At 54.0% G+C, this 12322-nt stretch overlaps 1 protein-coding gene across 1 annotated transcript; it reads left to right on the forward strand.

Annotated features, from left to right (window-relative positions):
• Positions 1 to 7667: 7667 nt before the first annotated feature.
• jund (JunD proto-oncogene, AP-1 transcription factor subunit) lies at positions 7668 to 9553 on the forward strand. The gene has a single exon (XM_084312548.1). It carries the CDS (start codon positions 7895 to 7897, stop codon positions 8828 to 8830), a length of 936 nt encoding a protein of 311 aa, XP_084168674.1. The 5' UTR covers positions 7668 to 7894; the 3' UTR covers positions 8831 to 9553.
• The last annotated feature ends 2769 nt before the right edge of the window (positions 9554 to 12322 follow it).

Below are 12322 nucleotides of genomic sequence, written 5' to 3' on the forward strand. Positions count from 1 at the left end.
AGGTAGAGGGGGGGCTGAGAGGTAGAGGGGGGGGGCTGAGAGGTAGAGGGGGGGGCTGAGAGGTAGGGGGGGGGCTGAGAGGTAGAGGGGGGGCTGAGAGGTAGAGGGGGGGCTGAGAGGTAGAGGGGGGCTGAGAGGTAGAGGGGGGGGCTGAGAGGTAGAGGGGGGGCTGAGAGGTAGAGGGGGGGCTGAGAGGTAGAGGGGGGCTGAGAGGTAGAGGGGGGGGCTGAGAGGTAGAGGGGGGGGCTGAGAGGTAGAGGGGGGGCTGAGAGGTAGGGGGGGGCTGAGAGGTAGAGGGGGGCTGAGAGGTAGAGGGGGGGGCTGAGAGGTAGAGGGGGGGGCTGAGAGGTAGAGGGGGCTGAGAGGTAGAGGGGGGGCTGAGAGGTAGAGGGGGGCTGAGAGGTAGGGGGGGCTGAGAGGTAGAGGGGGGGCTGAGAGGTAGAGGGGGGGCTGAGAGGTAGAGGGGGGGGGCTGAGAGGTAGAGGGGGGGCTGAGAGGTAGAGGGGGGGGCTGAGAGGTAGAGGGGGGGGCTGAGAGGTAGAGGGGGGGCTGAGAGGTAGAGGGGGGCTGAGAGGTAGAGGGGGGGGCTGAGAGGTAGGGGGGGGCTGAGAGGTAGAGGGGGGGCTGAGAGGTAGAGGGGGGGCTGAGAGGTAGAGGGGGAGGGGGGCTGAGAGGTAGAGGGGGGCTGAGAGGTAGAGGGGGGGCTGAGAGGTAGAGGGGGGGGCTGAGAGGTAGAGGGGGGCTGAGAGGTAGAGGGGGGGCCTCAGGTAGAGGGGGGGGCTGAGAGGTAGGGGGGGGCTGAGAGGTAGAGGGGGGGCTGAGAGGTAGAGGGGGGGGGCTGAGAGGTAGAGGGGGGGCTGAGAGGTAGAGGGGGGGCTGAGAGGTAGAGGGGGGGGCTGAGAGGTAGAGGGGGGGGCTGAGAGGTAGAGGGGGGCTGAGAGGTAGAGGGGGGGCTGAGAGGTAGAGGGGGGGCTGAGAGGTAGAGGGGGGCTGAGAGGTAGAGGGGGGGGCTGAGAGGTAGAGGGGGGGGCTGAGAGGTAGAGGGGGGCTGAGAGGTAGAGGGGGGCTGAGAGGTAGAGGGGGGGCTGAGAGGTAGAGGGGGGCTGAGAGGTAGAGGGGGGGGCTGAGAGGTAGAGGGGGGGGGCTGAGAGGTAGAGGGGGGGGGCTGAGAGGTAGAGGGGGGGCTGAGAGGTAGAGGGGGGGGGCTGAGAGGTAGAGGGGGGGCTGAGAGGTAGAGGGGGGGGCTGAGAGGTAGAGGGGGGGGCTGAGAGGTAGAGGGGGGGCTGAGAGGTAGAGGGGGGGCTGAGAGGTAGAGGGGGGGGGGCTGAGAGGTAGAGGGGGGGGCTGAGAGGTAGAGGGGGGGGCTGAGAGGTAGAGGGGGGGCTGGAGGTAGAGGGGGGGCTGAGAGGTAGAGGGGGGGCTGAGAGGTAGAGGGGGGGCTGAGAGGTAGAGGGGGGGGGCTGAGAGGTAGAGGGGGGGGGCTGAGAGGTAGAGGGGGGGCTGAGAGGTAGAGGGGGGGGCTGAGAGGTGGAGGGGGGGGGCTGAGAGGTAGAGGGGGGGCTGAGAGGTAGAGGGGGGGGGGGCTGAGAGGTAGAGGGGGGCTGAGAGGTAGAGGGGGGGCTGAGAGGTAGAGGGGGGGCTGAGAGGTAGAGGGGGGGGGCTGAGAGGTAGAGGGGGGGCTGAGAGGTAGAGGGGGGGCTGAGAGGTAGAGGGGGGGGGCTGAGAGGTAGAGGGGGGGCTGAGAGGTAGAGGGGGGCTGAGAGGTAGAGGGGGGGGGCTGAGAGGTAGAGGGGGGGCTGAGAGGTAGAGGGGGGGCTGAGAGGTAGAGGGGGGGGGCTGAGAGGTAGAGGGGGGGCTGAGAGGTAGAGGGGGGGGCTGAGAGGTAGAGGGGGGCTGAGAGGTAGAGGGGGGGCTGAGAGGTAGAGGGGGGGGGGCTGAGAGGTAGAGGGGGGGGCTGAGAGGTAGAGGGGGGCTGAGAGGTAGAGGGGGGGGCTGAGAGGTAGAGGGGGGGCTGAGAGGTAGAGGGGGGGGCTGAGAGGTAGAGGGGGGGCTGAGAGGTAGAGGGGGGCTGAGAGGTAGAGGGGGGGCTGAGAGGTAGAGGGGGGCTGAGAGGTAGAGGGGGGGGCTGAGAGGTAGAGGGGGGGCTGAGAGGTAGAGGGGGGGGGGGCTGAGAGGTAAAGGGGGGGGCTGAGAGGTAGAGGGGGGGGGCTGAGAGGTAGAGGGGGGGCTGAGAGGTAGAGGGGGGCTGAGAGGTAGAGGGGGGGCTGAGAGGTAGAGGGGGGGCTGAGAGGTAGAGGGGGGGGGCTGAGAGGTAGAGGGGGGGCTGAGAGGTAGAGGGGGGGCTGAGAGGTAGAGGGGGGGCTGAGAGGTAGAGGGGGGCTGAGAGGTAGAGGGGGGGGATGAGAGGTAGAGGGGGGCTGAGAGGTAGAGGGGGGGGCTGAGAGGTAGAGGGGGGGCTGAGAGGTAGAGGGGGGGGGGCTGAGAGGTAGAGGGGGGCTGAGAGGTAGAGGGGGGGCTGAGAGGTAGAGGGGGGGGGGCTGAGAGGTAGAGGGGGGCTGAGAGGTAGAGGGGGGGGGGGCTGAGAGGTAGAGGGGGGGGCTGAGAGGTAGAGGGGGGGCTGAGAGGTAGAGGGGGGCTGAGAGGTAGAGGGATAAGGGGGGCTGAGAGGTAGAGGGGGGGCTGAGAGGTAGAGGGGGGGGCTGAGAGGTAGAGGGGGGGCTGAGAGGTAGAGGGGGGCGAGAGATAGAGGGGGGCTGAGAGGTAGAGGGGGGCTGAGAGGTAGAGGGGGGGGCTGAGAGGTAGAGGGGGGGCTGAGAGGTAGAGGGGGGGGCTGAGAGGTAGAGGGGGGGCTGAGAGGTAGAGGGGGGGGGGGCTGAGAGGTAGAGGGGTGGGGGGGGCTGAGAGGTAGAGGGGGGGGGGCTGAGAGGTAGAGGGGGGGGGGCTGAGAGGTAGAGGGGGGGGCTGAGAGGTAGAGGGGAAGGTAAGGGGGGGCTGAGAGGTAGAGGGGGGGCTGAGAGGTAGAGGGGGGCTGAGAGGTAGAGGGGGGGGCTGAGAGGTAGAGGGGGGGGGCTGAGAGGTAGAGGGGGGGCTGAGAGGTAGAGAGGGGGCTGAGAGGTAGAGGGGGGGCTGAGAGGTAGAGGGGGGGGCTGAGAGGTAGAGGGGGGGCTGAGAGGTAGAGGGGGGGCTGAGAGGTAGAGGGGGGGGCTGAGAGGTAGAGGGGGGGGCTGAGAGGTAGAGGGGGGGGGCTGAGAGGTAGAGGGGGGGCTGAGAGGTAGAGGGGGGGCTGAGAGGTAGAGGGGGGGCTGAGAGGTAGAGGGGGGGGGGGCTGAGAGGTAGAGGGGGGGGGCTGAGAGGTAGAGGGGGGGGCTGAGAGGTAGAGGGGGGGCTGAGAGGTAGAGGGGGGGGCTGAGAGGTAGAGGGGGGGGCTGAGAGGTAGAGGGGGGGCTGAGAGGTAGAGGGGGGGCTGAGAGGTAGAGGGGGGGGCTGAGAGGTAGAGGGGGGGCTGAGAGGTAGAGGGGGGGGGCTGAGAGGTAGAGGGGGGGCTGAGAGGTAGAGGGGGGGGGCTGAGAGGTAGAGGGGGGGGGGCTGAGAGGTAGAGGGGGGGCTGAGAGGTAGAGGGGGGGCTGAGAGGTAGAGGGGGGGCTGAGAGGTAGAGGGGGGGGCTGAGAGGTAGAGGGGGGGGGCTGAGAGGTAGAGGGGGGGCTGAGAGGTAGAGGGGGGGGCTGAGAGGTAGAGGGGGGGGCTGAGAGGTAGAGGGGGGGCTGAGAGGTAGAGGGGGGGCTGAGAGGTAGAGGGGGGGCTGAGAGGTAGAGGGGGGGGGGGCTGAGAGGTAGAGGGGGGGGCTGAGAGGTAGAGGGGGGGCTGAGAGGTAGAGGGGGGGCTGAGAGGTAGAGGGGGGGCTGAGAGGTAGAGGGGGGGGGGGCTGAGAGGTAGAGGGGGGGCTGAGAGGTAGAGGGGGGCTGAGAGGTAGAGGGGGGGCTGAGAGGTAGAGGGGGGGCTGAGAGGTAGAGGGGGGGCTGAGAGGTAGAGGGGGGGGGGGCTGAGAGGTAGAGGGGGGGGGGGGCTGAGAGGTAGAGGGGGGGGGCTGAGAGGTAGAGGGGGGGCTGAGAGGTAGAGGGGGGGGCTGAGAGGTAGAGGGGGGGGCTGAGAGGTAGAGGGGGGCTGAGAGGTAGAGGGGGGGGCTGAGAGGTAGAGGGGGGGCTGAGAGGTAGAGGGGGGGCTGAGAGGTAGAGGGGGGGCTGAGAGGTAGAGGGGGGGGGCTGAGAGGTAGAGGGGGGGCTGAGAGGTAGAGGGGGGGGGCTGAGAGGTAGAGGGGGGGCTGAGAGGTAGAGGGGGGCTGAGAGGTAGAGGGGGGGGCTGAGAGGTAGAGGGGGGGCTGAGAGGTAGAGGGGGGGCTGAGAGGTAGAGGGGGGGGGCTGATAGGTAGAGGGGGGGGGCTGAGAGGTAGGGGGGGCTGAGAGGTAGAGGGGGGGGGGCTGAGAGGTAGAGGGGGGGCTGAGAGGTAGAGGGGGGCTGAGAGGTAGAGGGGGGCTGAGAGGTAGAGGGGGGGGGGCTGAGAGGTAGAGGGGGGCTGAGAGGTAGAGGGGGGGGGCTGAGAGGTAGAGGGGGGCTGAGAGGTAGAGGGGGGGGCTGAGAGGTAGAGAGGGGGGGCTGAGAGGTAGAGGGGGGGCTGAGAGGTAGAGGGGGGGCTGAGAGGTAGAGGGGGGCTGAGAGGTAGAGGGGGGGCTGAGAGGTAGAGGGGGGCTGAGAGGTAGAGGGGGGGGGCTGAGAGGTAGAGGGGGGGCTGAGAGGTAGAGGGGGGGGGGGGCTGAGAGGTAGAGGGGGGCTGAGAGGTAGAGGGGGGGCTGAGAGGTAGAGGGGGGGCTGAGAGGTAGACATAATAGGGGTGACACAGGAAAGAAGGTTCTGGTGGGATTCGACCCCAGGCCAGAAAGGCTATGTGTTGTTCTAGACTCTGCTCCTATCTTTCTTTCACTCCTTCCTTCACTCCAAAGGTTGGCGTGCCCTCAAGAGCTGGAGGGGTGGCTGCGTGGCTCTAAAGGTCGGGCTCTGAACCACCACGCAGGGGTGTAAAGTACTTGAGTAATTGTACTTTGTTACAATACTTAAGTTCTGTTTTGGGGGATTTGTACTTTACTCGAGTATTATTATAGGCTTGTATACTTGTACTTTTACTCAATTACATTTCAGAGAAAAAAACATACTTTTTACTCCTTACATTTAACCGTCTGCAGTGTGGTAGTGAAAGGGTTAACCCTTTGTCATGTGGGGCAGTGAAAGGGTTAACCTTCTGTATTGTCGCAGTGAAAGGGTTAACCCTTTGGTAGAGTGGTAGTGAAGGGGTTAATGATGTGCAACAAAAGGCTCTTTCAGGTCAGCTGCGTCCTTCAGAAACCCGGTAGAGATATTGTCGAGGCATGTAGCGTTTGCACAGTTAAAGTAGTTTAAAGTAGTTTAACAAGCTTCCAATTGTTTCCACTGACACTGGATTAAAAGAGAAACTGTGTTATATTTTTTTTTATCTTGAATATGAATCCCTGTGCTGGGAGCTTTATGGTTAAGTAAAGTAGGTATTAAAATGATTGGCAGTCACGTCCTTATTGTTCTTTACGTCAATGGATGAAGTAATGCATGAACTAGTGTTGCTTGGTCTTTGTCAAACAACCCAGACCTTCTAGGACTCTTTCCACAGGTTTGGAGGCCTTCATTGTAGGCTATTGGTATCTGCCAAACCCCACCCAACTGGTACACCAAGTAGGTTGAAACAAACCCCACCCATCTAGTACACCAAGTAGGTTGAAACAAACCCCACCCAACTGGTACACCAAGTAGGTTGAAACAAACCCCACCCATCTAGTACACCAAGTAGGTTGAAACAAACCCCACCCATCTAGTACACCAAGTAGGTTGAAACAAACCCCACCCATCTGGTACACCAAGTAGGTTGAAACAAACCCCACCCATCTGGTACACCGAGTAGGTTGAAACAAACCCCACCCATCTGGTACACCGAGTAGGTTGAAACAAGCCCCACCCATCTGGTACACCGAGTAGGTTGAAACAAACCCCACCCATCTGGTACACCAAGTAGGTTGAAACAAACCCCACCCATCTGGTACACCGAGTAGGTTGAAACAAACCCCACCCATCTAGTACACCAAGTAGATTGAAACAAACCCCACCGATCTTTTTTGTGTTTGTACTTGTATATTACTATTTTATATTACTTTATTTATATGACTTTTTATATTACTTTATTATTATATTTTATATTGTATTTGTACTGTGAAGCTATGCATCCCCCACCTTGTACCCCCCCCCCCCCCTGCTGCTTTGACACCCGAATTTCCCCTACCTAGGGGATCAATAAAGGATATCTTATCTTATCTTATCTGGTACAAACCCCACCCCTCTGGTGGTACACCAAGTAGGTTTGAAACAAACCCCACCCCTCTGGTACACCAAGTAGGTTGAAACAAATGCCGAGGATTGTTTGCAAGTGCTATTTGACCCCGTCTGCATACCAGGGAGCGCTGAATGCAGGTCAGAATGTGCCTTGACAAGCTACCCTATGTGTTGAGCGCTGTTAGCGTGTCTGTTGCCAGGATATTAATGATAACAATACAAAATAGATTAGATACGTTTGTGGGGCAATCTTAGGCTAAATATTTCACCGCCCTGCGATAAAGCTCTAAATTACGGCAAGGTTAGCCTATAAAAGCAAAATATGAGTGTCGGGATTATAGAGGAAATATTAAGATACTATTCTATTCCATTGTGATCCCTGCTGTCAGCCCGGTGTGTAAGAATGTGTCCGTACGTGATCTGCCTGGTTAAATACAGGTTAAATAAACAAAGATACCGAGATCTGACTCAGGTTAAATCTAGGTTAAGTACCTACTCCATTCTCAGGCTGCCAGGGTGCAGTTTCAACATGTCACTTCTATTCTATTCTATAAATGTTTGGGGATTCAGATGTGGAATCTACGAAGCTGCCACGGTTCAGTCGGAACACACTCACTCTATTCTATACAGACTGTTCACTATTCTATTGTATTCCATATAGGCTGTTCACTATTCTATTCTATTGTATTCCATATAGGCCGTTTAACTATTCTATCCTATTATATTATATTCCATACAGGCTGTTCACTATTCTATTCTATTCTATACAGGCTGTTCACTATCCCATCTGATCCCATTCAACAGTATACAGGCGGTTCACTATTCTAGCCTACCCGATTCTACTCAATATACAGTATTCTGTTCACTATTATATATTCCATATTGTTCTTTTCTATTTGTGTCCACGTCTCAAGATGGCGTGGGAATTCAGTCCAAAGTTCCTTTTAAAAGACTGGCCTAGCCACGAGCTGAAGAAACAAGCCTGTTCCTCTCCTTCTCCTCCTCCTCCTCCTCCTCCTCCTCCTCCTCCACCCACTCTCTGCTCTCTCTCTCTTGGCGACCCTGAGGCTTTTTTATGCTATGACATCAGACCACAATGCACCGCGGTGTTTGTAGTTTACCTAGAGTCTCCATGGCAACAGAGAGCGGCGCGGCCCCTTATTTAAATCAACCGGAAACGAACGTCATTTCGGGCCAATCGGCGCGCTCTGAGGTGACCTCATGGAATGTTTCGGGACAGAAGGAGCGCAGGGCGGCGGGGTGCGCGCAGAGAGAGAGCGCCTGTCTGGGTGTAGAGAGGGGCAAGAAGGAGAGCTGGCGGAAATAATAGCACAGTTGATCGATTGTCATAATTTGATATATCAAAAAGAGGAATAAGGAAACAGGAAATAAGGATCAGCTGTTTGAACGGATTTTTACTGTTGAATCATCGCCGCGGCTCATGCGTATTACCGCTCCGTAGATCCTCCTGTGAGCCGGGGGCACTAGCATGGAAACGAGCCTTTACCCGGGCACCGCGGTCAACACCACTCGAGGGATCCCACCAAGCATCTACTTCCAACAAGGCAGCATGATGAAGAAAGACATGAGCCTGAATCTGGACGGTCACAACAACAACCCCGACAACATGAAGGCGCACCCTCTCCTCCGCGACGGCATTCTCAATTCCCCGGACATGGGACTCTTGAAGCTGGCGTCCCCGGACCTGGAGCGCCTGATCATCCAGTCCAACGGCATGGTGGTGACCACCACGCCGACCTCTCAGTTCCTCTACCCCAAGTCCGCCAGCGAGGAGCAGGAGTTCGCGGAGGGCTTCGTCAAGGCGCTGGAGGACCTGCACAAGCAGAACCAGCTCAGCGAGGCGACGTGCGTCTCAGGGGCGGACCGACTGGAGCTCATCGGCGGCTCCAACAACAACGCGGCCCCTTCTTCCGGATTGCAACCGTCAGACCTTCCCGTTTACACGACCCTAAACGGCTACGGGGCTCCGCTGGGCACCACGGTGAACTACTCTACCACGGACACCATTCCGTTCCCCCCGCCGCCTCCCGGTCATCTGCTGAGCGCGCAGCAACAGGCGCTGTCACGACTCCAGGCCCTGAAGGACGAGCCGCAGACGGTACCGGACATGCAGTGCTTCGGGGACAGCCCCCCTCTGTCTCCCATAGACATGGACAACCAGGAGCGCATTAAGGCGGAGAGGAAAAAACTGCGCAACCGGATAGCCGCGTCCAAGTGCCGCAAGAGGAAACTGGAGAGGATCTCACGCCTGGAGGACAAGGTCAAAAGTCTGAAAAACCAGAACACTGAACTGGCCTCCACGGCCAGCGTGCTCCGAGAGCAAGTGGCCCAGCTGAAGCAGAAGGTTATGAACCATGTCAGCAACGGATGTCAGCTTCTCCCGAACCAAGTCCAGGCGTATTAATGGGATAATATTGCATCCAGGCCCGTGTGTCGCATAGGTTCTTCATCGAGAATACAGGCCTGTGACAGAGAGACTAGCCTTTTCTCGTGTAAAAAGGAGTAGTCTTTGAGTATTTTCTCAGAAAGGGACCATTGTAAAAAAAAATCCTCGATGACAAGGCCACGATAGACTAAGAAACAGAGGGGCGATACATTTGCATTTCTATCATGTAATTTACATGATGTAAAAATTAACAGGGCCTTGGGTGATAGTCGTCTAACACAACTGGAAGGTAGACCCACACACACCAGCAGGCTTCAGACGCGTATGTCTCTTGAAAAGCTAGCTACAGACCGTGTGATTCTGTTGCTCTCCACCGGGGGACCATGTAGCAGCGCGACAGCTCTCCGACAGACTGGTGGAGGATAGTGTCATCACCTGCATGTATATACGCTGCTGGACAATCTCAACAGAGTGCAATTTAACACCAGGGTGTCAAAGAGTGCCGTCACCCACCGTGTAATATAATGCCTTACTTGTTTACAAGCACTTACCAATGACAAATGTATATTTTATTTACCGAAAACATGTGTCTTATTTTACATAACACTTCTCGTCTTACTTCTTCTTGTTGTTCCAAAAAAAAAAAATCTGCAAAAAAAAAAGAAAAAGAAAAGAACATTGCATGTCTTGTAGCTATATTGTGTACAGAATAACCATAAATGTGTATTTTCATTATTAGTGGTTGTTGTGTAGTTCTCCCTTGTGTTCATTTTAGTCATGGTCCATTGATGAATGTATGTGTAGTAGAGGATGTGTCGGCCTCTAATAGTGCTGAGTAGCCTCATGTAGCCACCTAATGGACTTTCACCTCTGAGACGTGTATTAAACCCACTGCATTACTACAAGCTGGCTGCGTGTTGTCCTCACAACTCTTCACATATATCACTCACTGGAGAACGACACAAAAGGGAAAACAGAATACATTTCAAGTGTTCTAATGAAAGTGGTTTTGTACTTTCCTCATTGTAAAAAGACTGTAAAAAAAAATGTAAATGTCTGGCATCAACGGTTGCCAAATACTTACTGTCAAATTACAGTAAAATCAAATACATTTACAGATTACAACCTTTATTTAATGGTTAATATTTTGATAAAAGGTAATTTACTGTATTTGTATGGCATTTACACTTAAAGTAGAAAAAAGTCTGTAAAATAATACAGTGAATGTCCTGTGAAAAAAAGTTTTTTACAGTACATTATAAGGAACGTCCTTATAATGTCTTATGACATTATAATGACGTTCCTAGTTACCTATATAATGCAGTGCAAGTTTAAAAAAAGAATAAAGTGTACTCTACATTTGCTGAGCATGTATGCACTTTTTCAGCAACGCCCAGACACACAGTAAACAGTTCCACAGAGACCTGGGAGTTGCCTGTACAACCACAGGCTGACACTGTTGGCCACGGAACAGCTTCACTGGAGCAGGTTGGGGTTAACCTTTTCACTACCACACTACCAAAATGGTTAACCCTTTCACTGCGACAATACAGAAGGTTAACACTTTCCCTGCCACACGACAAAGGGTTAACCCTTTCACTACAGAAGGTTAACCCTTTCACTATCGTCTGTAGTGTGGTAGTGAAAGGGTTAACCTTCTATAGTGTGGTAGTGAAAGGGTTAAGTGCCTTCTTCGCCAAGAGCCTCTTAGTGATACTTGTTGGGAGGAGGTGAGAAAGTAACTCAACGTGACTCGATTTGAACAGGCGGCATTTTGCTCCCGAGTTCTACTGGGCTGTCTGTCACATCCCATAATATCTAAACATGTCCTGTACCTATAACATGATAATATCTAAACATGTCCTATAACATGATCATATCTAAACATGTACCTATAACATGATAATATCTAAACATGTCCTGTACCTATAACATGATAATATCTAAACATGTCCTATAACATGATCATATCTAAACATGTACCTATAACATGATAATATCTAAACATGTCCTATAGCATGATCATATCTAAACATGTCCTATAACATGATAATATCTAAACATGTCCTGTATCTATAACATGATAATATCTAAACAGGTCCTGTATCTATAACAGGATAATATCTAAACATGTCCTATACCTATAACATGATAATATCTAAACATGTACCTATAACATGATCATATCTAAACATGTACCTATAACAGGATAATATCTAAACATGTCCTATAACATGATCATATCTAAACATGTCCTATAACATGATAATATCTAAACATGTCCTGTATCTATAACATGATAATATCTAAACATGTCCTGTATCTATAACAGGATAATATCTAAACATGTCCTGTACCAATAACAGGATAATATCTAATAATGTCCTATACCAATAACAGGATAGGGTAATCATTGTGTAGTAATGTCTAATAATGTCCTATACGGCTATACCTATAACAGTATCATATCTAATAATGTCCTATACCAATAACAGGATAATATCTAATAATGTCCTATACCAATAACAGGATAGGGTAATCATTGTGTAGTGTGATGTGTGCCTGGTGCCAGTGTATGGTAGTCATTGTGTAGTGTGATGTGTGCCTGGTGCCAGTGTATGGTAGTCATTGTAATACAATAACTACCCTCTAGTTTTTTTCATTGGAATGAGGCTTCATGATATCCTTCACAATAGCTACTGATTTTGACAATTTTAGCTAATTCTGAAGGTCTCTCTAAAAAAAGTGTATCATTTGGTGTTCGGGTCTGGGAAGACCCAGCAGTGCATTTAAATGTTGTGGGTAACTCTGGGTCAAATTTGGGTCAGTCAAGATTCATCTTTGATCTTTAGACACCCCACCCCCACCTCTTTCCTCCACAGGAACAATTGCAACATGCACCTGTTCTCCCAATCCCTCTGGCACCAATCCCCCCACGGGAACTCAACCTTTCTCACAGAATATGGACAGATATTAAACTTGAACGTATTACACACACATGCACACACACGTACGTGCACAAACACACACGCAAGCACGTACGCACACACACACACATACTCTCGCAGTACAGTGTAGGCTTTAAGAAGCTTTATACAAGACTCCTTGGTGCGACAGTTGCTGGAAGGTAGAGCAGTCGTCTGGTTATCCAGAGGTTCCCGGTTCGATTCCCGCTCCTCCCAGGCAGCATGTCGAAGTGTCCTTGAGCAACACGCTTAATCCCTAACTGCTCCCGATGAGCAGGTTGGCACCTTGCATGGTCGCCTCCGTCGCCAGTGTGTGAATGTGTGAGTGAATGGGTAAAATGTGAGGAACAAATTGTAAAGCGCTTTGGATAATTTACCATTTACTCCTAAACAGATCCATAACGCAAGGAAACACTAAAGGAATGTCACCTGACCCCCACGGGAAGCATCCAGGTCTAAGGCTAAGGTGTGCACATGCACGGATACTCTTCCCACAGGGGCCAGCCGACCTACCACCATGAATTTCCCCAGGACCACAAACAGA

This window comes from Notolepis coatsorum, assembly GCF_963971535.1.
Source record: "Notolepis coatsorum genome assembly, chromosome: 4".
Taxonomy (NCBI): domain Eukaryota; kingdom Metazoa; phylum Chordata; class Actinopteri; order Aulopiformes; family Paralepididae; genus Notolepis; species Notolepis coatsorum.

Bases quoted from the DNA above. Each gene is read 5' to 3' on its own strand.
- jund (XM_084312548.1), top strand. From the start codon at position 7,895: ATGGAAACGAGCCTTTACCCGGGCACCGCGGTCAACACCACTCGAGGG.